General features: G+C 43.5%; 1 protein-coding gene and 1 long non-coding RNA gene across 2 annotated transcripts; both read right to left on the bottom strand.

Moving 5' to 3' along the window:
• Window positions 1-525: 525 nt before the first annotated feature.
• Window positions 526-24,736, bottom strand: wipf1b (WAS/WASL interacting protein family, member 1b). The gene is made up of 10 exons (XM_061087064.1): window positions 24,681-24,736; window positions 17,588-17,697; window positions 8,658-8,760; window positions 8,336-8,465; window positions 7,570-7,737; window positions 6,778-7,468; window positions 4,802-4,899; window positions 4,469-4,690; window positions 3,255-3,368; window positions 526-2,405 (listed from the first exon to the last, which is right to left on the bottom strand). Exons 3-10 carry the CDS (start codon window positions 8,715-8,717, stop codon window positions 2,353-2,355), a joined length of 1,536 nt encoding a protein of 511 aa, XP_060943047.1. The 5' UTR covers window positions 8,718-8,760; window positions 17,588-17,697; window positions 24,681-24,736; the 3' UTR covers window positions 526-2,352.
• A 1,486-nt stretch (window positions 24,737-26,222) lies between these two features.
• LOC133020781 (uncharacterized) lies at window positions 26,223-26,954 on the bottom strand. Its single transcript, XR_009682940.1, has 2 exons — window positions 26,904-26,954; window positions 26,223-26,734 (listed from the first exon to the last, which is right to left on the bottom strand). It is a non-coding gene; the product is annotated as an uncharacterized LOC133020781 (long non-coding RNA).
• Between the last annotated feature and the right edge of the window lie 213 nt (window positions 26,955-27,167).

Raw genomic sequence — 27,167 nt, 5'->3', positions numbered from 1 at the left:
CTTTTGTAGTTACTCTGACTCCTGTGTGTCAGTCAAGATATAAGACATATCATTTTAGCTAATATGTCTTTGTCCAGGGAACTTTAACCAGATAATACACAAGGTCCCTCTGTCCCTGACAATGAGAAACTGAAAAACCGGGAACTTCATGATTACACAATGTGACTGGACAACAATGATGAATGACAACAAATATATAAACAATATGTCTACGTAAACATCTTAAAATTATAAATCTCGAAGTAAGAATGACTGATGCCTGCAAATGTTTATTTTAGATTGGTACAAATTATAACATAAAAAAAAAACATTCTAGACAAATTTCCAGACGTCTTAAATATCATGACACATTTTTGTATCAAATTAGTACCCAATTTTATTGCACAAACGTATAAATGATCCATACCACTTATCTGATGATACCCAACCAGTCACTACGTCTGTTTGCTGACGCTGCGACTCACCATCCTCGTTTATACACAAATGATTTACAACCTATAGTCCAATAAAAGCACAGAAAGCAGATTAAAGCATTTTATTTATTTATGTAAATAGACTTTATTCGAGTGTGATTGTCTTAAAGTAGAAGTTTCTTTGTCCAGCACATGATAATAATACATCACGTATACAAAAGACCACTCAAAGCAGTGCTGGGTGAAGCGAAACATCTTAATACTGCACAGTTCTTAGACATAACTTAAAAATAATACAGTCCTTTAATAGCACTGGATTAAATCTCACAGGCACAAACACGGCTCCTTCACTGCTGCTCTAAACAAAAACAGCAAAAATAATAAATCAGATCACCTGTAAACCAACACCCTGTCCTTTAAAACATCTCAGTCATACACATCACATGCACGCTCATATCTCCTGTGACAAAATGAAAAGTACCGTTCAGTGGATCCAACAGAAACACGTACAAGTGAAAACACAATGTGAAGGCACACGTGGCTTTGGCAAATCAAACGTGCACCCCCCCCCCCTGATCGTTTTATGCAGCGGTGGCAGGAAGCTGGAGCCATTTATAGTTTTGTTTCATGTTTAAGTATTGATGCTGGAATCAAGACACACATTTGCTTAATAATGTAGATCAGGGGGTTTCCAGGTCTGAGAGCATGGGCGTCCCCTCCGCTCCACAAAAGGCACTAACTCACTTTACTTACTGCTTGGTTTTGCTAACGATCGTGATGCTTGTGTGATTATGATCGTGTTATTTAATCCTATAAACACTCAGTTGAGAAAATGAAGCCTAACTTTGCTGTTTCATGTTACTTCAGATCAAATCAAACACATTAGTTCGGTCCATCTTAAGGCATTTACTGGTTTCTGACTGAGAAAGTGGGAAACGCAGGAACCTTACCCAAGATTACTGTATCACTAAACACACACATTTAGTTTATTCTACCTGATCTCCTTCTGAGGATACATGTGAAAACCTTGGCTCTGAATGACGTGGCCATCGAGCTGCTGTATTGCTTTATTGTTTTACATCAACAGAGGTGATCGAACCCTGGAGAGCAAACTTTTATTTACATCATTTAAGGCACAAAAAGGCTATTTCCCTCAACTGTTTAACAGCCTCAAAGTACAATCCTGAACAGAAAAAGGCACAACGAGAAACACAATGAGAGAAACAGCTTATTGAAACACTTAAGGAAAGCAACTGGTTGCATTAATATTACCATTAAAGAATGACTTATCCATATATTTTATGCTTTATCGGGGAGAACATGCAAACTGCGGACAGGAAGACGTGTGAGGTGACGGCGCTAACCCCTGTGACGCCCTTACATGTTGAATTACATTTCACAGAATGCTGTCGGGGTTTTGTAAACAGGTTTGGAGAAGTCACATGTACAACCTGTCAAATGCTGCTCTGTCTGTCCAGCTGGTTTTCTGAAAGTGCAGCTTGTTGATAAAATATAATAAGCAGGCAATTTATGGAATGTAGAGGAAAGAAAAGAAGTTTATGAACAACACTATAGTTCTTGAGTTCTTTACGTTTCACCGATGCCACATCGACAAAGCATCTTCCACTCACATGGTTGTAAACCATAAAAAAAACAGATTTCTCTTCTAGTACCCAAAGAGGTACGAGTCTATTTGACATTTGATCTGAACACAGTGTACCGCAGGGGAAACAGGCTTTGGTCTTTCAGAGGCACAGGATGTAAACTCCACGGTGGTTGTTTGGTGAGTCTGTCCTTTTACTTGGTCGACTGTGTTTCACACGTTGAGGTCACCACAAATAACAAACGCTGTCGTTTAAAGCAGAATGAGAGCAACACAGACGAGGAGGGAAACACAGAGAGGAGAGTTCCAGGTGTGGTGGTGGCGGCTGCCTCCTCTTCACCTGGGTATCGGAGGAAGAGGAGGAGCTCCTCTCTCCTTTTTACCAGAACCTGGAGAGAAGAAAGAAAAGAGAGGAGTCAGGGTTTTGAATTTGTGGTCAAACAATCTTTCTTCCACCAGGTGGCACTGTGTGGCATTTCAGAGGAATCTTGTAGGATGAAGTTATATAATTCAGTATTTAAATCTTTAAAAGAGAACCGTCTTGTTATTGAGTTCTCTCTCACTTGTCACTGCAGTCCAACATAACATTTAGAAGAGAATTTCTCCCCTGGTATCATGAGAAAGTGAGAAACTGTAGGTTTTTATGAAAACTTATGAAAAGACGAATCAACCACTGAACACTGCAGCGTTCAGGCATCTGATGATTCTCTTAGATCCTGGAAAAACCAACATTTTGGAGATATACCCTCATAACCAAATGGTGATATGAGCATGTTTTAAAGACAATGAGAAACTGAAAAACCGAGAACTTCATGATTACACAATGTTGATGGACAACAATGACAACACATATAACAATGTGTCTACGTTACCATCTTAAAATGATAAATCTCGAAGTGAGAATGACTGATGCTTGCAGATATTTATATATATATATAGATATTTATTTAAGATTTTTGACTGGTACAAATTATGCTAATAACAAAATAAAATACATTAGTCAAATTGCCATACGTCTTAAATATGACACATTTTTGTATCAAATTAGTACCCAATTTTATTGCACAAACGTATAAATGGTGCACACCACTTATCTGATGATACAAAACCAGTCACTACATCTGGATTCTGAGATTCACCTTGTTTATACACAAATGATTTACAGCCTAAGTCCAATATAAGCACATTATGAGCATGTTTGAATCATATAAAGACACGTGTGCACGTCTGTGTCTGACCTCTGCTGTCAGTCTTGCCGATCTTGCTGGGGTAGCTCTTCTGGAAGGGCACGTAGGGCTCCGGGGGGGGCAGGTCCGACACCGGGTGGAAGGTGAAGCGACACTCCCACTCGTCTGTGAAGAGAGAGAGAGAGACGGAGAGATCAGTGGTCGTCGTGTTTATCAGCAGAACTCAGAGTTCCAGAGAGGTGTGATGAAGGATATGATACGGATCTGTGCAGAAAAGATGATTTAAAAACTCAAGCACTCAGGCGCTCGGGACCCCCCCTCCCCCCCTCTCTCTCTCACTACCTGTCTGCACCATTCAAACTTACTGTCTTGGTTCAATGGGACAAAAGCAACACACTGGGAGGTCAGTGGGTTCCTCTGCCATCGCTGGACACAGAGGAACATGTGGCAAAAACAACACTGGGGGGGGGCGGCGGGTTTCTCTTGTTCCAACTATGCGAGTGCAGGAGCCTCAACCAGGCAAGTCACCAAATGAGGTGCACATGAGTTTATTTATTGTATATTAATTTCCTGCTTTGCTTGATTAAATGGTTTTTACTGTAAATAAATCTATTCTGCTGATGAAGTTCTGTATTTCTGGGTTTCGTTTGTGTCGTGTTTAGGGTTGCAAAATTCCGGGAAAGTTGGAAACTTTCCATGGGAATTAACGGGAATTAACGGGAATAAACTGGAAATGTTGTGGTAATTTATACTAACTGTATTTACCTTGTCATATACAGACATAAATATAAACATTTTGTTGTGTCATAGGCTGATTTGAGCCCTGAGGAAACTTTGGGCACTTGACTATATGCTTCTGCATCGTTGTGTCATTCTTAACATAGGTCTTTGCACAGTATTTGCAAATGTACACAGCCTTTCCTTCTACATTGGATGAGGTGAAATGTCTCCACACATGAGATAGTGCACGTGGCATTGTTCTGTAGAATAAGATGAGAAAAAAGTTTGTAAAAAAACACTAATGCAATGCCAGAGATATAAATAGTTAGCCAAACAATTGGAATCGTCTGTAAACATATTTTACAATTGATGGATAAATGAATGGAAATAGTCTAGATGAACAGATGAACAATCCTCAATCAGCATGCTAATATATTTTCCCAGTAATATCATGGAAACTTACCTGACTAGTCCTGCACACTACAGCAGGCCTCTATCAATATCAATATTCATAACCCACCCGACCAGCAGCACCCCCGACTCACCCTGGACCTGGTTGTGGTGAGAGTTCTGGAAGCCGTTGCCCATGGGTGGCGGAGGAGGGGGAGGGGCTCCTCCCGCCCCGGGCCTGTCTGGAGGTAGGGGGGGTCTACCGCCACCGCGATGGGGATCCGGGGCGGGCCGACCAATCGGAGAGGGAGCAGGCGATGACCTCACACTGCCACCGCCCACGCTGCGCCCTGAGGGAGGGGGGGGAGGAAGAGGCCCTGGGGAGGAGGAGGTGAGCCGGTGAATAATGGCTCCTGACGTTTTATGAAAAATCGGTGGCACATATTCATCATGTCTTTTGAACGACCAGTGTGATGAAGGTGGTTCACCTGAGCGTACTGACGGGATCCTCCCGAGAGGGGGCGGCCTCTCGTTGGGCGGGGGGGGGAGCGGTCCTGTCCGGCTGTGGGGCGGAGCTTGACCGAGGCTGGTGAGGAGAGGCAGAAATCTGATTATCAGTTTATCATATTCACAATATCTCCAGAATTAAGGAGTCATCTTGAAAAGAGGGCGTGGCACGTGATGGTCAAACACCCGGCTGCTGACTTCCTGTTTCCAAATCACACCTGGACACAAACATCCTCTCCAGCAGAACATGTCAAACACACATTTAAATTTGAATGGAACATCTCCATCTGTATCGCCCCCTGGTGGCTGGTTACAGTACAAGTCATACACCTCCTCCATGTTAGCAGACGGGAGCAAACAACAATCTAAGTAGACGTTAAATAAATGTTTGTAAAGATGTTTCTGTCGTTTCAGATGCTGGATCATGATCCTGCTGCTGACCAGAGACTATGATGCAGCAGGACTGTTTGACATTTAGTATTGAAGTTATCCTTCAAAATGATAACCCTCATCGATGCTGCTAAAAACTTTATCCTGATGATGTTCTCCTCTACACATCTGTTGCACTTGTGTCCGTCCTGGGAGACCGATCCTCTCATGTGTCTCTGAGGTTTCTACCTATTTTTACCTGTTAAAAGGGTTTTTAGTAGTTTGTCCTGACTCTTGTTGAGGGTTAAGGACAGAGGATGTCACACCATGTTAAAGCCCTATGAGACAAACTGTGATTTGTGAATATGGGCTATACAAATAAAATTTGATTGATTGAATGATGTATTTGATCGTAGTGTTGTGCAACTGCAAAATATAAACCTCTCCTAAACATCACAAGTTAAAAAAGTTAAAAACAAGAAGCCACCGAAGAGGTTTGGTTGCGAAAGTTCCTGTTTCTGCCGGAGAGAGGGAAGTATTTATTTGTATTTATATGCTGTACCTAACAGAAGTATGATTCTCAGAAAATTAGATTTGAATCTATTACTGGTTCAACTATCATGAATATTATCTCAGCGTCTGAAACACATCTGGCTTCACTGCGACTCAGCCAATGAGAGTGAAGACTCCATTATGCTTCTACGTGTCCGTGGCGAGGAGAGGGACGCACGGACACCACGGACTCTTTTTGATTTATGCTTCTCGGACAACTTTTCACCGCCAGAACAGTAGGTGGCGCAACGGGAGACGAGCTTAGAGAAGCCTAACTCTAGGTTCAAAGAAGAAGTCCACGGATGTTTAGCTCCTCCTGGCTTGCGTCCCACACACTGAACCATGGCAACTAACAGAACTGAATAAAGTGACACCCAGCAGGTCAAAATGCTGATGTAATCGTTTCTTAGCGCAGCGGTTCCCCGGTCTTGTTTCCGAACTGTGTTGCTAATTCCACAGCTTGAAGCTACACGGAGCTAGCTAGCTTCCCCCCCCCCAGCTTCCACACACAGTCAGCAGGGACTCCCGACACTAACCACTACCCAGTGTTTGCTTCTAACCTGACGGTATTATAGAAACAGTGTCATGATAGTGGTTGAATTGACAGCGGGTTTGTGCGCTTTTACCACTGCAGTTAGCATGGTGGCTAGCCTAGCCCGCTAGCCTAGCCCGCTATCGCCGTTATGACACGGCGTTATAACCGTATGTGACCGTGCACACATGCCCTCAGTGCCCTAACGAGCCACCGTCAGCCGGACAAATCCGCTGGCTTAACACACACGTCACATTAATCGTAGAATCATAGTTGTGTTTGGGTTTGTTCAGACACAGGGAAGGAAACAGGAAGTTTGAGGTCCGGAAATGGTGTCGTCCGTAGGCGCTCTGCCCACGGATAGTTAGAAAAATCAGAGGTGCACGGAAAGCTCTCGAGGCGCTCGGAGTGGGCGGTCCCAGCGGAGTGGGCGGTCCTATCTGTCCGTGTCTGTAAAAACAGAGAAGCATATATCGACCTTCAGAAGTCAAACCCCCCCGGTACCTGCTGAGCGAGAGGTTCCTCTGGGGCAGGCGGGGGGTGCTGTTGTCGTCCGCCCCGGCCGGGGTGGGTGGGAGAGCCGGTCGGCCCGGTGGGAGAGGAGGCCCCCCCCCACCGGGTGAGGAGCGAGGAGACAAGGAGCTGGAGACGGAGGGGGGAGGTTTGGAGTTGACGGAGGGGGGTGGGGGGGGCATGTCGCGGGGCATGGAGGGCCGGTGACCCCCCACAGGCGGTGGGGGGGGCCGGTCGTCGGGAAGCGGGGGCCTCCCTCCAGGAGCCGCGGGCACGGGGGGGCGGCTGCTGCCCGGAGGAGGAGGGGGGGGTGCAGAGAAGCCCGGTCTGGACCCGGGGGAGGAGCCTCCCGGTGGGGGGGGGAGGGGTCCGTGTCTCCCTGGGGGGACACTGGGAGTGACGGGAATGGAGGCCGGGCCGGGCCGGGGTCCTCCAGGGAGCGATGGGGGGGGCGGACCCCCCCGGGACGGGAAGGTCTGGGTGGGTCGAGGTGTGTTGGGCACAGGGGGGGGGGCGCCGCCTGGAGTCTCTGGTCTGGAGGAGAAGTTGTGGCGTCCCCCGGGGGTGCTGCTCCGCCCGCCGCCACCAGGGGCTCCTGGGAGTTTAGGTGGTCCGCCGAAGGGGGAGGGGCCTGCGGAGCGGCCCCCCGGGGGGAGCACGGGACCCCGGCTGGGTGCAGAGTCTGGAGCAGGAGAAGGTTCAGTTAGTTGTGTTACCAGGTGCAGTTTGTGTAGTTGTGTTGTTCATCTTCATCAGTATTAGAATCATAGATATTTATTTTACCAGATGTGCCTCGGTTTCCTGCAGACTTCAGTTTCGGCATCCCTCCTGCAAACAGACCTCCTAAACTTCCTCCTCCTCCTCCTCCACCTCCTCCTCCACCACCACCTCCTCCTCCTCCTCCACCTCCGCCTCTGCCTCCTCCTCCTCCACCTCCTCCTCCTTTCGGTTCTGAGAGGATAAACAAAGAATTCATGATTTTTTGCACACAATCTGTTCTGCTTCACACTTGTATAACCATGTGGATCTTTAGTTCCTCTAATTCTTTAAAAATCTCACCATTATACATACATTTATTGTAAACTATGAGTTTTAACACTATATATAAAGATGGTGGACGTGTCTCCACTTCCAGAAATGAAGCCAAAAATATCCCAGATACGAACGCCGCCATCTTGCACATTTGAGGCCAGCTATCATCATCATCATCATCGTCCTGGTAACCGGATGTTTAAACTCACTTGTATAAGCATGTGGGTCATTAGTTCTTCCAAAATCTCACCATTATTATTGATTTTATTTATTTTTTGTAAACTATGAATTTTAAGACCATATATAAAGATGGTGGACGTGTCTCCACCTTCCTGCCACGATCCAGAAATTAAGCCAAAAAAAACCCAGATAGGAACGCGGCCATCTTGCACATTTGAAGCCAGCTATCATCATCATCATCACCATCGTTGTCCCGGTAACCGGACGGTTAAACTCACTGGCTTCAGTGTGAGTAACCTGGCTAACTAGCAGCTCACTAGCGTTCCTGTGAACTCACGGTCAATGAGCGGCGAGCTGCGGTCGTTGGTCACAGCTTTCTTTAATTTGGCTCCTTTAGAGATGTCCGTCAACAGAGCGTTCCGACCCCGCTGCTCCGAGCCTTTCAGGTTGGGTTTGGTTGTGTTGGCCTGAAACACACACACACACACACACACACACACACACACACACACACACACACACACACACACACACAGACACACACATACAAACACACACAGGGTTATATAGTCGCTGAGTCAGAGTAAAGCTGCATAAAAGCAAAACTGCAGTAAACAGTGAGAGGACTCAACCGGAGCAAATGTGTGTCTTTGACTTACAACAGAGAAGGTGGGAGGAGGGGGGGGCCCGGGGGGCGGTGGGGGGGGCGGGGCTGGCATCTTCCTCTCTCCAGTTCACTCTATCTGCACTGGACGCTGCACCCTGGAGGACGGACCACACAACACACACTTCATCAAACAGAGAGCGGCACAGGAATCGAACTCACGGGTTCTGGTGCAGGTGCTTCCTGGAACCGCAAATGGGAAAAACAAATAGGTTCCTGATAACTAATTATGAATTCAGCCTCTGCATCATCACTTTATTCTGAATGTGCAACGGGAGCTCATTGATTTTTCACTGCTATTTTCAGAATGCGGTAGGCACCAGGAAATGACTCACAATTATTACAATCACCGATTATCATAGAATAAATAATCAAGTGTATTTATATAGCACATTTCAAAAAAGCTGCTGTACAAGTTAGAAACTAAAGACTGAACCCAATGAAATGACTCAAAATTATTAAAATCACTGATAATCAGAGAATAAATTGATTGAATAGTTATTTCTGCCGGAGAGAGGGAAGTATTTATTTGTATTTATATGCTGTACCTAACAGATTTATGATTCTCAGAATATTAGATTTGAATCTATCACCGGTTCAACTACCATGAATATTATCTCAACATAATATTTAGAAGACATTTTCTCCCCTGGTATCGTGAGAAAGTGAGAAACTGCAGGTTTTTATGAAAAACTTATGAAAAGACGAATCAACCACTGAACATTCAGGCATCTGGTGATTCTCTCAGATCCTGGAAAAAACAACATTTTGGAGATATACTCTAATAACCCAGTGGTGATATGAGCATGTTTTAATCATATAAAGACACGTGTGCATGTCGATACTATCATGAATATTATCTCAACGTCTGAAACTCAGAAATATTTATTTAAGCCTCGGCAAACACATTGAGGAATAAGACCCTCATTTACAATTGGGCCGAGGGTACAATTAAGAGTTGATACATTGAAGAGTTAATACATTGAATAAATAAGAATGAAATAAATATGCATATATATATATATACAGTAATACAAGGTATACAAAAATTTGTCAGTATAAAATACTATGGCCAAGTCAACTAGCAGTTACAACCACTGCAGGAGAAGTCAGCTGCACATGAGACCAGACTCGAGAACTCCCTCGATGAAACGAATGAGCACAACCTTAAAGATTTAAATAATAAATAATTAAATAATCAAGTTTATTCATATAGCACCTTTCAAAACCCAGTTACAAGCTGCTGTACAAGTTATAAACTAAAGACTGAAGCCAGTGAAATGACTCAAAATTATTAAAATTACTGATAATCAGAGAATACATTTATTGAATATTTATTTAAGCCTCGGAAAAGACATTGAGGAATAAGACCCTCATTTACAATGGTGCGGAGGGTAAAATAAAGAGTTGATACATTGAAGAGTTGATACATTGAATAAATAAGAATGAAATAAATATGCATATATATATATATATATTTATACAGTAATACAAGGTATAACATTTTTTGTCAGTATAAAATACTATGGCCAAGTCAACTAGCAGTTACAACCACTGCAGGAGAAGTCAGCTGTACATGAGACCAGACTCGAGAACAAATGAGCACAACCTTAAAGATTTAAATAATACATAATTAAATAATCAAGTTTATTCATATAGCACCTTTCAAAACCAAGTTACAAGCTGCTGTACAAGTTAGAAACTAAAGACTGAAGCCAGTGATCAACCTGAAAAGACAGATTCCAGGAGAAGTCTGTTTCTCACTCTCCACTGAGACTGAGGCTTTAAGTGGTTGTTTTCAATTGTGACAATTTTAAGGGAGTGTTGATAATATCATGAATTCTTGGAGGGACTGAAAGTTCAAACAGCCCGAGGAGAAAAGATTTCACTGCTGTTAAATATGTCAAGAAAAACCGGTTTCATCAGTGATCAGGTGATAAGAGCACTGAAGGACTCATTATTAATGTTTAATGTGTCAGGAACCTGAGTGACAAGTTCCCTAAAACACAACTTTAAAACATGCACTTCATCTCAATACTCATATACTTCTTATTGCCACACACCCTCCTCCAACCACTGATCATTTGAACATTTGTACATTTCCACTAACTGTTAATTTTTTTACTACTGTATTACCCCGCCTATAGTGTATTCATATTTATATATATTTATATTTTTTTCCTCCTCATAGTGTATTCATCGTCCTTATATCTTACAATTCCTGTTAATACTGTAATATTCCATATATATTTCTTACTGTACAGATCTTATTTATTTACATTTTCACTTTAATATGCACAATACTCTGCACTTTTACTGCCTGTTTTTTTGCACTTCTGGTTAGATGCTAAACTGCATTTTGTTGTATAAGTACTTGTACTGTGCAATGACAATAAAGTTCAATCTAATCTAATTTGTAAAAGTCAGACACCCGATGTCTGCGTTTCTGTTTGTGCTGTTCCTCAAAATCCACTTCACAGCAAATCCTCCGTGCAACATCTCATCAAGCAAACAACCACAAACACGTTTCTGACTGATTTGAAACCAGCTGCAGACACACGGCTGACTCTCTGTGACCTTCTCCTCTCACAGGGTCGCGGCATCGTGACCGGTGCGACTGGAACACACGTCGCACATACATCAATGATGCATACTTCAGATAAAGACGTTAAGAATTCGAGAGCCAGTTAAACGAGAAGAAGAAGAAGAAGAGGAACGATTGTACGACCTGCTCTCCCTCCGTGCATTCTTTCACATTCACACCTAAATCCTCCTGTTTCTCGTCACATCACTTCTCACACAGCTCGGCCTCTCGCCTCATTTAAAAAAAAAGAATCACACACAGGTCACACCTCTGACTTCCTGTATGCTGCTGACAAACAGGAAGTCACCGCAGCGCTCCGGCACCGCAGCTATCCGGTTACCAGGACGAGGAGGATGATACCTCTGCATCTCAGCTTCCTATGAATTCTCCTCCGGCTTCCTCTCAGCCGTGCATCAGCACCTCCGACGTGTTCATCACTTTTGTTTTTCCTCTTTCTCTCTGGTTCTGCACCGTCCTGATGTTCGTGCTCTGCCATCACGAGGTGAACTCGAACTTCTGCATCATCTAATCTAACTGACTTTGTCTCCATTGGTGTTAGAAGACAGAGATGAGAGGAAGGAAGACAGTTATGCTCACTGTTTGTTGCATTCACCTTTTGCAGAAACCTCTGATATGAATTATAAACTGTAAACTGGAACGATGGAGACAGTAATGTTTGGCTAGGTTTAAAAAGAAACAGCACCCCAAGGTTCTGCGGTTGCATCTGGGGACTTAAAAATGTACATTTGTTTTTTTTTTCTTTAGTTTTAAATATAACCAGTTTCCAGTTATTATCACCGATACACCTGCTCGACCAATCAGGCTCAGCCTCGAACACTTGAACAAACATCAGTGTGAGAAAGAAAAACATACAATTTCTAAAACTATCTTAGATAAAAAGCTCCAAGTCCCGTCTTCCAACATGGAGGAGGTTGGGTTTATGGCCTACACTACAGTCAGCCACCAGGGGGCGATCCAGCTGGTTTGGCTTCACTTTTGTGGGGCTGTCATATTGTCCATCTACCACATATGCATCAAATTAAAAAAGATTCTATTCTGCTCATTTACCTGGGAGACTTATGACATTACTATGAACCTCGGTTATACTCAGCTGCATCCATGGCTCAGTACTTTAATGCTTAAAGTCTTTATATAGCATGTGTATAAAAACACAATAATTTAGTGTTTTTCTCTGAATCTTATTCTATAGAAAAATATTCAGCCCATTATCTCCAGGTCAATCTTTCCAGTGAACAGATGATGACAATCTGACCAGATTGCTGTTATATCAGCACAGACAAATATGACATGTTTATTGAAATGATCATTCAATCTTCAGCCTGATATTTTTAATGGGCCAGTTAATGTGTTTTTAAAAAGATAAGCTCTTTATATTTATCTTCCATGAGACTGTCGAGAGCTTAAAGCTTTTCATGCAGATTGTGAAGCTAAGTTAATAAATTAGTAAAATTCAGGACACACTATTACAATCTTAAACGCTAGATGTCTGTTTAATCAAATAATGATATGAAAGCCTGTTATGACTCATGCTCCAGTGAACCAGTGAACCAGTGAGACCAGTGAACCAGTGAACCAGTGAACCAGTCCTTGGAAGGGGAACGTTACTGGTTTGCACAAACTTGAGCTGAACAGGAAAACGTCGCTCACAGATCAGAACCGGCAGCCGGAGCAGATTCAAAGATTCAAAGATTCAAAGCCAAACGCACATGTGCTTGTTCCCACTGTTCTAAATACTACACATGTTTCCACTGGAGCTACACAACGAGACTTTGGGAAATTTCCGCTCACCACACAGAACTTTAAACGAAGGAAAGTCAACTAGAAAGAAGTGAGAGCGAACACTGTCCCAGTCTTATGAACACAACTGATAAGAGTTTTCAGTTTGAATCAGGATGTAGAGAGTTACCACATCGACTGGTTTCCTGCAGCAGCGATGACTCGGAGGTGAAAGCAGCAGATTAAACATCTGTAAGTAAAAAACCCTCTGATGGGAAACTTTGGAAAATGTAATTTACACAACGTCCTTAAGAAACGTTCAGATGTAAAGAAACATGTGAAGTGAGTCCAGATAGAAAGGGACTGTCGGTTTGTGCAAGACGAGACTGACACAGAGAGACGTCTACTTCCTTCAGAGGAAACAGGCCTGGGTGTCGAAACCCAACATGCACAACTTCTTCCTTTTCTGGATAGCACACACGAGTACACACACGAGTAACCACACACATACACAGCCTAATATTAGCTAAGCATTCACAGAGAGAGAGAGAGAGAGAGAAGTTTAGGGGAGGAAAGGGAGATATGAGAGATTCCAGGGTGTGGACCCTTTGAAGAGTCACCGTCAGGACACACACACACACACACACAACACGCACACACACAACACAGACACACACTATGGCTTACATATGTTTCAGTTTAAAACTGGCCATAAAAAGGGTTCTCCATCCTGCCACTGAACCCCCTCCACAGCCTCATTAGACACACACACACACACACACACACACACACACACACACACACACACACACACACACACACACACACACACACACACACACACACACACACACACACACACACACACACACACACACACACACACACACACACACACACACACACACAATGAATGTTTAACCCGTGTTAAACCTTCTCTTTCTACAATATAGAACATGTATAAGATATATAGAACTCCATATCTTCTGATTCTTCAGTGCTTCTATACGGACAGAAAACACAGACAGAAGCACAGACAGAAGCACAGACAGAAGCACAGAGAGAAACACAGACAGAAAGCACAGACAGAAGCACAGACAGAAGCACAGACAGAAGCACAGACAGAAGCACAGACAGAAGCACAGACAGAAAGCACAGACAGAAAGCACAGACAGAAGCACAGACAGAAGCACAGACAGAAGCACAGAGAGAAACACAGACAGAAAGCACAGACAGAAAGCACAGACAGAAGCACAGACAGAAGCACAGACAGAAAGCACAGACAGAAAGCACAGACAGAAGCACAGACAGAAGCACAGAGAGAAACACTGACAGAAAGCACAGACAGAAGCACAGACAGAAGCACAGACAGAAAGCACAGACAGAAGCACAGACAGAAGCACAGACAGAAAGCACAGACAGAAGCACAGACAGAAAGCACAGACAGAAACACAGACAGAAGCACAGAGAGAAGCACAGACAGAAGCACAGACAGAAGCACAGACTGAAGCACAGACAGAAGCACAGACAGAAGCACAGACAGAAGCACAGAGAGAAACACAGACAGAAAGCACAGACTGAAGCACAGAGAGAAACACAGACAGAAGCACAGACAGAAGCACAGAGAGAAACACAGACAGAAACACAGACAGAAGCACAGACTGAAGCACAGAGAGAAACACAGACAGAAGCACAGACAGAAGCACAGAGAGAAACACAGACAGAAAGCACAGACAGAAGCACAGACAGAAGCACAGACAGAAGCACAGACAGAAAGCACAGACAGAAAGCACAGACAGAAGCACAGACAGAAGCACAGACAGAAGCACAGAGAGAAACACAGACAGAAAGCACAGACAGAAAGCACAGACAGAAGCACAGAGAGAAACACTGACAGAAAGCACAGACAGAAGCACAGACAGAAGCACAGACAGAAAGCACAGACAGAAGCACAGACAGAAGCACAGACAGAAAGCACAGACAGAAGCACAGACAGAAAGCACAGACAGAAACACAGACAGAAGCACAGAGAGAAGCACAGACAGAAGCACAGACAGAAGCACAGACTGAAGCACAGACAGAAGCACAGACAGAAGCACAGACAGAAGCACAGAGAGAAACACAGACAGAAAGCACAGACTGAAGCACAGAGAGAAACACAGACAGAAGCACAGACAGAAGCACAGAGAGAAACACAGACAGAAACACAGACAGAAGCACAGACTGAAGCACAGAGAGAAACACAGACAGAAGCACAGACAGAAGCACAGAGAGAAACACAGACAGAAACACAGACAGAAGCACAGACTGAAGCACAGAGAGAAACACAGACAGAAGCACAGACAGAAACACAGACAGAAAGCACAGACAGAAGCACAGACAGAAGCACAGACAGAAGCACAGAGAGAAACACAGACAGAAGCACAGACAGAAGCACAGACAGAAGCACAGACAGAAAGCACAGACAGAAGCACAGACTGAAGCACAGACAGAAGCACAGACAGAAGCACAGACAGAAGCACAGAGAGAAGCACAGACAGAAGCACAGACAGAAGCACAGACAGAAGCACAGACAGAAGCACAGACAGAAGCAACGACAGAAGCACAGACAGAAGCACAGACAGAAACACAGACAGAAGCACAGACAGAAGCACAGACAGAAGCACAGACAGAAGCACAGACAGAAGCACAGACAGAAAGCACCACAGAGCAAGCAAGCAGCCCAGTACAGACAGGTTCAAAACGAACACTGCACAAGTTGTGTTTGTGTGCGTTGTGTTTTTCCAGGCATTGTGTTATCAGTGTGTGGACGTATATACGTATCATTGTGTTATCACCTTTTCACTCAACTCGAAAAGTTACATAAACAATAAGACAATCAAACACACCTCATGTAAAACATTCAAACATAATATGTTCATATATATATATAAACTTGTCTCCACCGGTGATGAACGTGTAAAACATAAAGAGCTGCTACTGTATTTTCAACGTGACCTCGGTGAAAAGGTAATTTCAGACATTTCGAACGCGGCTCAGGGTCGAAATAAATGTGTCGGCTGTGCAGGAACAGTGCTGAGTGGCTGAGCTAACATCCTGTGGTGTGTTCACATGCACACAGACACACACACAGACACACACAGACACACACACCAGCTGTAACACATGTGGTTCATTTAGACTTTTAGGAGTTTTATTTGAAGAAACGATGCTCGGCAGGTTAAATTTACCCACAAATTAATTAACTGCTGAGAACATTTCATATTGGAGAAGTTCCACAGATGAATAACTTCCTCCAGAGGCTCGTTTGTATTCGTCTTGAGCTTGAAGGGATTTCTGAGTGTTGCTGTGTTAGCAAAACACGAGACTTCAGGACATTTAAGTGATGACTCTATTGAAGCTGTAAGGAGAGAGAAGAGGTTCCTGCTCACAAGCTTTAAACAGAAACCTGGGAAAGTTATCAGACCTCAAACTGAGGCAAATCCACTCGGTGACAATCATGTAATAAAACAACTTGTACGTTTTGTTCTTGGATTTCCTTCAAACTAATTTTCTTACTCAGTAATTCTGGAAAGTCAATTCCAACGTTTATTGTATTTAAATAGCAGATACCTTTTCCTGATATCCATCTGCAGGTGCCAATAAAAAACTAAATCAATTATGATAAAGTGTTTTACATCTGCAGTACATGTTATCTCAGCAGGACGCCGAGTTTCTGTATGAGAAACATGTTATATGTAAAAGATGAATCAGCTGAAATAAATCCAATATTAAAACCTTAATGATCTTCTCAACAGACATTTAGGAAACTGATGTTTCAGCTGGAGCTGCAACGACGAGTCCATCAGTTAAATTACTGTTCTGATAATTAACAGGTTCAAGCAAAAATGCCAAACAGCTGCTTTTTCGTCTCCTCGTATCTGATTCAACTCTTCTGTTTTCTGTTATCGTAAAATGAATATCTTGATGTCACGGACAAACCAAGTCGTCTGCAGACGTGACCTTGAACTAGCTGACCTTGACCTCTGACCTTCCTGTGGAGCTGAGCATTATAAAACACACTTAGAAGATAGAAAATAAAACCAGACAATGCTTGAGGAGGCAAATCAATATTCCCATTATTCACCAACTGGCAGAGTCCCAACTTTAGAGCTAATGTGTTCTGTCTCTCTCCACGCTCAAGAACGTCTGACATCTGGGTCGATGGTTTAAAAATACATGAACAACAAATCAATTATCTAAATACTTTGGACTTTCCATAAATCAATTAAGATTTAGAGCCAGATCGTTTCAGTCCAAACAGGAAACACCAAGTCAGATAGTTTTAACAAGACTGGGCTGTCGTCTTCCATTAAACTGCAGCCACACACACACACACTGACACACACACACACACACACACACACACACACACACACACAGACACACACGAGCAGTTCATTTAGTTAATTTACTTCATCTCAACAGGCAGAATAACAACTGCAGAGAAGAAGACACACGCTTCAGGCAAATCTACTCTATTCGGCTCTTTTCTTTACTTTTGCAACGTGCTGAAAATGTGACATCGGACTAAAACACACACACATCAGCGTCTCTCTACTCACTCAGTCTGTGTCCATAGAAGAATCAGCAGCGAGTTCAGGAGACAGCCGAAGAAGCTCCTTAGTTCATTCCTCCGGAAAATTCAAAAAGTGAAGAGCAGCCACGTAAACAGCTGAAAACAGAGAAAAAGAGGAAGATCAGCAGCATCTAAAAATGTGTTAAAAAAACACTCAGAGTCGAGTTCAACTTCTTGATTCCTCTTCCTCTAAACTCAGAAGAGAAGAAGTCAGACACGCACAACCGCACACACACACACACACACACACACAAGCCTTATATACAGCAAACACCACTTCCTCTTTCTCAGTTCTCCCATAGACTGTATATAGTTCCTCAACTGGGGGAGGGAGTCCCGCTGTGGCTCTGGATTCAAATAGAGTCTTTAATGACGTGTCGCAATAAGATAACCATGTTTATGATTTAATGAGATCATTTTAACCCTCCCGGTCGAAGGTCAGAAAAAATATAAGAGAAGACATTTGGCAAGAACCCCCAGGGCTCCACAGTCCTCCAAATGTAGAATAACTAATAATTTATATCAGTCTTAATATTGACAAACGCATTAAATAACTATTTAAGTAAGTAGCTGCATCCTCACTATTTATAATGCATTTATAAAAAATTAGAACGGAGAAATGCAACGTTAGTGTCATGCAGCCTAAACACAAAACTGTGCAGCCAACGCATGTTTGGAGTCATAATCATAATCATAATCTAAAAAGTTTAGTCGATTCTTTGGCGTTAAATTAGTGAGATTAATGAATGAATCTCGTGAGAGAATCGGATCCTCTTCTCAACTGATGAAAGATTCCAGGCTGTTCTTCCGCTGCGTTGTTCTTTGAGACGGAGACAAAGAAAAGCTCATGACGTGGAAAGCGTGAGACATCAGCACAGAACCGGGATTGTTGACACGCAAAGTTCGGCCGTGACTCTGTGCACGAAATCCCTTTGCAGCCCGATGAAGACGATGCAGAAGAGACGAAGATGAAGAAGAAGAAGAAGAAGAAGAAGACGCAGCAGCAGCAAATACTGGAGGAGAGTCCAGGACAAGTCATGGCACAAAATCACAGAAAGTAAAAGGCCTGTGTGACGCTGTTGCAGATTTCTGCATCATGTATTTGTCATTGTCTATTTCGAGTTTTTGTTTTCATTGTGTGTAACTAAATCTCATGAAGTTGAGTCAATAACATCTTTCCTCCTTGATCTGCAGCTGCCGGAGGACTCGACTATCGATCAACTTCATGTCTGAGACACACGTGAGTTCAGAGACACACCAGGGATCAAATGCACGAAGAAAAACAAACATTACACGAAAGACTTTCCTCCGTTTTATTCATAGAAACTAAAGTTCAGCTGCTGTTTTAACTGAAAGTGAATTGATCCCAGGCGTCGGCGCTTCTGGACAGAAAAGGGGTTCCACAGCTGCCACTTCCTGTGCTCTCAGTGTCACACTTCCTGCCTCGCAACACAGTCAGCGGCAGCGAGCCAGCCCTCCATCGGCTTCAGTACCCTCCCCCCCCCCTCCGGCTCGTTTTCCAGCCGAGGCAGAGCCGCATCTCAGAGTCACCTTGGCTTTCTTCCCTGAGCTCAGCTGCTTCTCTCTCCACCAGGATCCAGTCGAGAGGGGAAACGTGTCCGAGCTGTTACTTCACTCAACCAGTAGAAAAATAAAGAAGGGACCAGTGTTTCCCGTAGAGGAACGCCGCGATGCTCCAAACCACGTGTTCTTCACTGGAACTGATGAAGTGACTGAGAGTGAAAGAGCTAAAAACCCAAATAAACCTCCACATCCTCCAATGTAAAAGGTTAAAAAAAAATCTTCCTTGGAAATCTGGAGAGGGATTTCTGTCATTTTAAATATACTAAATGTCTAAATACATAAAGAAGCTAGTTGAACAAACTCAATGTTCAAGTTTCAGTAACACTCGTGATTCAAATTGTACTTTTAAACAAACCTTACATAACACTAATCTACACAAGGCTGGGTCCACTCAGGGTTTTCCAGTCGTACGTTTGTCTGAAGGAAAAGAGAGACGCTCTTATTGTAGGCGACATGCACGAGCGTGTGCATTTCAAAACTAAAACCATCTCTGTTCACACAAGATGCAACTGGTCCTGACGACGAGTGTTTCTCACGCAGCGCTGGGAGTCGAGTCCCGACTGCTGAGAACCAATCAGGACGCGGATGTGGCTGATCCTCATCTTCTCCTCTTTCCAACGCTGCCCCAGAGTTTTCAAACCAAAAGCTGCTTTTCCAAACATCTCCTAAAGTTAATTGGGACATCACAACTAACAGAAGATAACTTCGGTGAGCACACTGAGTCCAGAGGGTTTCTGCAGGGAACACGGTGTGAAGTATTGTGAGGAGAAATAGATCATATGATATCACTGCATCTCGGGCGACTCTTAATTCCTCCTGAGCTTCGTCTCAGTGTTTTCAGCTCGTCCTCTTCCTCACAATCGACACACAATTTCTGAAGTGACGTCATCGGGTTCGAGTGTTTCTCGTCCCACACGAGGTCGTGAAGCTCCGCAGGGCGAACGCACTCATTGAATCCATCGGCTTCAACACAAAGAGAGAGAGAGACAGCGGAGAATCCGTCCGGTGTGTGTCACAGTCACATGGGCGTCAGCGGCGCTCGCCCGCAGGCTCCTCGCTCACTTTAGATGCTTTGTGATCACTGGTCACACCGCGGGTGACTCACAGACTCTGGGCCGAGCCGAGACGCCACAGGATTCAAATGCTTCAGCTGTGTGAAAAACTGATTCTGAGAGATGAATCAGACAAAGGTTCATTCAGACGCAGAGAAAGACTGAGACACAACCGTCTTGTTATCAAAGAACCTCAACTACTTCCACTGTGGGATGTCATCTAGATTCTTTTATTCTCTTTCAACAGAAACGTTTCCTCGCAGGGTTTCACTGAGCATCGCATTCAGTCTGAAGAATCTCAGTCATCCAGCTCAGAGTATCTGCACCAGGTGAACTTGAGAGAAACTCAAGCAACGCCATTTACCTTTATGTGTATATGTACAACTCTTTAACACAACATTTTCATTCTTTAAATTGAAATATATTTTCCGTCTGGTGCAGGTTTGTGGTTTAGAAACTAGAGCAAAATCAAGTATTTATAAGTGTTAACTTAGTATTTTACCTCCACCACAGTCTAACAGTCACATTTAAATTCATTAGAACTAGATTTTAATTTGGATTTTCAGTAAATTGTCACACTTATGAATATCAGTTCCCTAAACACGCCTCCTGGATCTTCTCCACACGAGTAATCCTGCTGACTTACTAACAAACACCGATGAAAACATCACCTCCTGAATTGACATTTACACAGAGATTAAAGCTTTATGTAGAAAAAAAAAGAAGAAAGTTTAAAGAAGGGATTAAAGAGCAGGAACAGATGTAGCAGGTCTAATCTCAGCGGGAGAATCAACCCAGAGGCAGAAACACGACGAGCTGGACTGAAGGAAGAAGCTGAGCCGCTGAGCCGCCTTCAGATTCAAGTCTAGAGAAGGATGGGTTTTATTTTTAAAGCAACACACACAAATACATAAAGTCGACAGAACTAGAAACGCACAAAGTCATTTCCCGTCCTTATAAATAACTTTAAACCGGTGACTTGGACCTGTTGCATTATCAACACTCGGTCATGAGGCTGGAGCCGGATGGACCGAGAGGTGCCAGGGTCACGTGGTTTCCACAGGAAACAGAGCCGAGCACACACGGCACAGAGCTGCATTATGTTTCTACTACTGCCCACACACGCTAAACAAATGCACATGCCCCCCCCCCCCCGACCGCAGAACACGCTTTACATCACGGCACACAATGCTGCGATCGCTTTAAACGGCTCATCGCTGAGTGCACAGCAGGAAATGATGAGAGCTCCTTAAGATTGCAATATTGCAATATTTATATTTTCCTTTATACTATCTTGTAGTATTATTTATATTATGGTCACTTACTTTTAATTATTTTTTCTGTATCATGGTCACTACTGTTGCAATATTACTTATAATACTTTTGTTTTCATTACAATAACACTTACATCACTCCACTTTCTCCCCAGTACCTGCTTTTGCACAGTGTCTGTTTTGCAGGTTGTTTTTTGTTTTTGTTTTCTGTATATTTTTTTACTCTCATTATGTGTAGTTTAGTAAGTGTATATATTTTGATCTTTCTTTTTTATTGTTGCTTCGGCACTGTTATTTAAATTCTGTTTTTCTCTTTTTTGCTGTAACAAGTGAATTTCCCCGTTGTGTGGATAAATAAAGAAATCTAATCTAATCTAAAGAGCTTCTGACTTCACTCCGAGGCCGTGGAGGAGTTTCACCCAGCCGCTCGCTTCCTCACCGACTCGCAGCTCCGGAGGAATGCCAAGAACTCAAGAGCTGAAAACTAGTTCTGTCACAAAGCGCGTGGATGAGACCAGAGGCAACACGAGGGGGGGGCGTAAACAAGCCACCACGACCACATACCTCCACGTGTGGTTTAATCCTCCAACAGGCTCGGCTGCTGACGTCCTGCAGAGGAACCAGCTCAGTCCAAACCAATAAGAACCACGTGCACACGTCTATTCATAGATTTCCTATTACTGCAAAAATGAAAAATAGCCAGATGAGGTCAAGTCACGTGGATTAGTCATAAAAAGCCTCAGACTGCCGAGAAACACCAACATGACATCACCGACGTCACAAATAACTCTCCCTTTTCTTCTGGGACTTTTCTGTGCTCTGAAAAAAATCTGAGACAAACTCATATCTTTGTGAGATTGGACACATTTAGGAAACTGGTGTGGGAAGATCAAAGGAAAAACCACCGTTCCACGACCTTTCTGCAGCTCTGAGGCCTCGTGTTACGCTTCCAGCTGCAGAAGAACATTCCTCCATCACAGTTTGATGTTTGTCGAGCTGCATCTCGTTGTGTTGCTCTGTGAAAGCGTCTGATTTATGACGGTTGGTTCAGGTTTGACAACATCTCTGCTGCGTTCGCTGTTCAAACTGCAGCTTCAGGATTCAGGAGCCGCATGAGACGAGTGGAGGAAATTAGAGGATTTAATCGGTTCTCTGCAGTCGATTTGGGATCATGTGCATTGAGTAGAAGAATAAACCAAACAGGAGATTCAAAGGAAGGCGTCGGGACAAGTGGCAGAAACTTGGACTACTGGCAGAAAAAGGTCTCTGGTTCGACTCCACGGTTCGACTCCCCGGAGTTTCAACAAAAACTTACCTGGATGGAATAACAACAAAAAGACGAACCTGAATCTGTCCAAAAAAATCAAGACTATTCTCCCTACCCTGTCTAGTGCCCCTGAGCAAGGCACCTTACTCCCCCAACATCTGCACCAGATGGGTTAAAAGCAGAGGACAAATTTCCCTCAATTGCATGAGTGTGTCTGTGCATGTTTGTGCATGTGTGTGGGATAAATAAAAATGTATCTTATCTTATCCAAACTATAGCATATCCAACCTTACATGCAATATGAAGGGGGAGGCATTCCAAATATTATTCTTTGGGGAAATCTGCATTCAGGATGGTGACCTGATCAATGGTTATCGTTTTCTTTTACCTCAGTTTTCAGTGGAATCATATGTTCACATTACAAATTGAAATTAAAAAATAAAGCAGTGTTTTTTGCTTCGGTCCACTTGTTGTTTTGTTGGTTTGTTTGTCAGCAGGAGGTAAAAAACTATAGAACAGATTTCAGTGAAACTTGAAGGGAGAAGGGAGACACAGGCCAAGAAAAGAAAACATTACATATAAGCAAATTTTGAGTTCAGCAACTTCACAATATTCAGGGAACAGAAATCTATAGGTGTGTATAAATGTAAAAGGGGTTGAGGCATGTGCTCTATTCTCGTCGTTCTCGTCCTATTGTGATTCCTGTGTTTACTGTAGTCGAGCCCTCGAGATGTGATTTACATGATTGCGACATCCCATTCAAATAAAGCGAGTCAATTCATGTGAGATCAAGATAACAGAGGGAGCAGGTTTGAGGGAAAGCCTGATCGGAGGGAGAGATCCGAGGGAGAGATCCGCCCGGCGCCCATCAGATAACACACGTTCATTTACTCTGAATCCCGCCATTCAAAAGCAAACAGGCCTTTATAAACTAAATGTTTAGAGAAGCGAGTCCAGTGTGTGTGTTTATGTGCTTACGGCCAAATGGCGTTCTGTCAAACAGGTTGTGAACAAACACACACACACACACACACACACACACACACACACACACACACACACACACACACACACACACACACACACACACACTCCTCATAATGTACAGCAGTAGATTTGAAGGCATAGAAAGCATTTTACTCGTGTTGTGGAGACTAAAGATATAGTAAAAGTGACATTAAGGGAATAGAAACATTACACTTCAAGTTAAAGAAGCCCTGGAGACGTGTGTGTGTGTGTGTACTCGTTTGTGTGACCTTCCCAGGATCAACACTGACTTTGAGCAACCAGCAGTCTTCATGGGAACCATCAAACCCAGCTTGAGCTTTTGAATGGAAATCAATGCAAAGTCCTGAACAGGCACAAAGCTGCACAACCCTGAGAGTCCCACTCTGTTAGAAATAACAAGCCATGTGAAACCAGTGCAGTTCTGCTCACTGACCACAGGCCTGATGCTGTGTGTGACTGGGACCAGCTGCATCCTCCCTGCAGACACACACACACACACACACACACACACTGAATCCAACACACTGCTGAGGAAACACAGTGTGTGTTGGAGACAGAAACGCACAAAGCTCGGCCCGCAGCCACAGACACAACCAGCCTCAACCCAGAAACACACAACCAGCCTCAACCCAGAAACACACAACCAGCCTCAACCCAGAAACACACAACCGACCTCAACCCAGAGACACACAACCAGCCTCAACCCAGAGACACACAACCGACCTCAACCCAGAGACACACAACCAGCCTCGCTGCAGGAATCTGCTCCAGACACTTTCCAGAAGATGACAACTTCTCTCTCTCCGCTGGCGAAACAACTCGACTCTCCCTGCTCTGTACACACAACTACACAACTACCACACAACCTCACATGCAAACGTGTGCTGCACCTACCTGGGGCAGAAGGAAACGCTGTGCACGGTTAATGCGCGTCCATGGAGTGTCTCTCACACCGAGGCTGTGCCCGCGGACCAATCAGGAGCCAGAAGTCTGCAGCCAGAGCCACGCAGCCGCCGGGTTGAGTCAAGGCTCTGCTAATGGGAACAGCATGTGAGGAGGGACGGGATCATGGAGGAGGAGGAGGACGAGGAGGAGGAGGAGGAGGAGGAGGAGGAGGAGGAGGAGGAGGAGGAGGAGGAGGAGGAGGAGGAGGAGGAGGAGGAGGAGGAGGAGGTTTCATACCAGGAGACCATAAATAGCAAAGAATGAAGAAGTGAGTGCTGAAGATATTATTTAAAATAAGCCACATCCACAGATAGCAGACCAGAAACATCTGGTTCTCCAGGCAAAGTGTCTGAAGTGGCCCTTGTGTTAAATTATTAAATATGCATTAAGCATTAAATATTTTACATTTTTAAATTATTAGAATTTGATCTGGGTCATAAATGTGGTTCAGAAGATACAGGGCTCACCAGGCTCATTTCTTCAGAGCAACTTTGGAAAATGGAAATATTAATTTGACTATGTGTCTCTGTCCTGAACTGACTCTTGGTCCCTGGTCTTCCTGTTGACTGAACCCGGGCTCTGCGTGGCTCTGGCCGCTGCTGATGCAGCTGTGCCGGCTGGCTCTCTGATCATCCGGGGTATTAGCAGTGATGCAATGTTTCCAGATGTGGAACCTGAGGGAGAGAACATCTGGGTCAATGGAGCCTGGGGATCAACAGTTACTTCTCCACAACAAGTACATGTGTACGTGTGTGATACTGGTAGAGGGTAGGTGTGTGTGTGTGTGTGTGTGTGTGTGTGTGTGTGTGTGTGTGTGTGTGTGTGTGTGTGTGTGTGTGTGTGTGTGTGTGTGTGTGTGTGTGTGTGTGACACTGATGAGTGTGTTGGTTCTGTTGTTGTGTAGTTTAATGTGTTTTTCACATATCATATTAAAAACATTTGATGCCAGTGCCACTTAATCCTCAGTCAACACATTTGAAATAGTATAATTACATTTTCTTACTTTTTTTATTCTTTAACGTTTATTGAAAAAAATTGAAAGTGAGTTCAGGTTAAAATCATTTGACAGATACATGTAACTCAACATTATCAGCCTCCACAGCTGGAAACAGCTGAATCATCAGAGGCAGGACAAGGGCGCCTCCTGGTGGACATCACATGAGTAGTTATAAGCTCAGGTAATGAAAAGACAGTAAAATCTGCCTTGTGAGATATTGGGTTGTTATTTATCTGCTAATTTCAAAACACTTTCATCCCTGATTAGAGACCGATGAATCAAATGATCTCTCATAGTGTCATAGAACCTAATCATAACCTTCAGTCATGATTTATTGTGGTGATATTTACATTCTGAGACTAGAATGAATCGCTTACATTTCAAATAATGTTATGATTCTTATGAATAACTTTGTGTACAGAGATCTGCAACTTAGTGCAAAGTTAAAAATGCATTGTTGTTTCTTGGATGAAAACAAAGCTTTGAGGGAAAAATATCTTCATAACTTTATTTAAATTACAGGCTTTTCATACATTTCAAAAAGCATTAATATAATGAATATATGACAATTGATTTTGCAGACTCTGAGCAGATGACGAGTCAGAATAGTTTCATCCTTTGATAATGTTACTATTCAAATGTAATTATATAAAACAGGCATTAACCTTTAAAAAAACTTAACCAGAAGAAGTTCTTCACTTTCTCCCGTTAAATTCTCTCTGCTGCGTTCAGACCACTCTGCATAAAACACACTTAATACTCTCTTTAACACAATAAAGACTTGGTTCCCAGTTCTTGAAACCAGCGTCTAAACAGCAGGTTTGGTGAGTTGTGCACAGACAGATGCTTCTCACTTGTCTGGCAGCTCAGAGACAAAAGAAGAAGACATGAAGCTGATGTGCTGCTCAGATGCTCCTGCTGGTCAGACACTGGTTCACCACCTCAAGCAGAGAGGAGTTCTCCAGAGCTGCTGCCACTCGCTCTTTGTCGGCCAGCTGCTTGTTCACTGCACATGAAACAACAACAACACAAGTCACGTAACATAGAAACACATTCAACATGACCAGTGAATCTGATGATTTGAACACAACACACCAGGATAAAACCAGGAAACTCAACAGGATGTATCTGTGGGAAATGTTACAGTGGATGGGAAATATACTTATTGTTTTTACCTGCTTCCTCTGAGGCGTGAGTCCCAGGTGTGATCTGGACATCAATCTGAGGGGAAACCGGAAGTGAACCCGCATTTGGTTTAAGTTTTGTTTAGGCTGTTATATGAATAGTTGGCTATGCCTTCAAGTAATAATTGTGTTAAATATGTGACCATGCATTGTTCCAGGCATCTGGAATTTAGTTTATTAGCTGTTAAAGCTTCTGTGTTTTTACGGACCTGGAACACCCCTGTGGAGAATGTTATATTGGTTTGTTCCAGTGGT

Source organism: Limanda limanda, chromosome 15 (genome assembly GCF_963576545.1).
Source record: "Limanda limanda chromosome 15, fLimLim1.1, whole genome shotgun sequence".
Taxonomy (NCBI): Eukaryota; Metazoa; Chordata; class Actinopteri; order Pleuronectiformes; family Pleuronectidae; genus Limanda; species Limanda limanda.
Note: the sequence above shows the minus strand (reverse complement) of the source record. Positions and strands in the feature narration are given on the sequence as shown.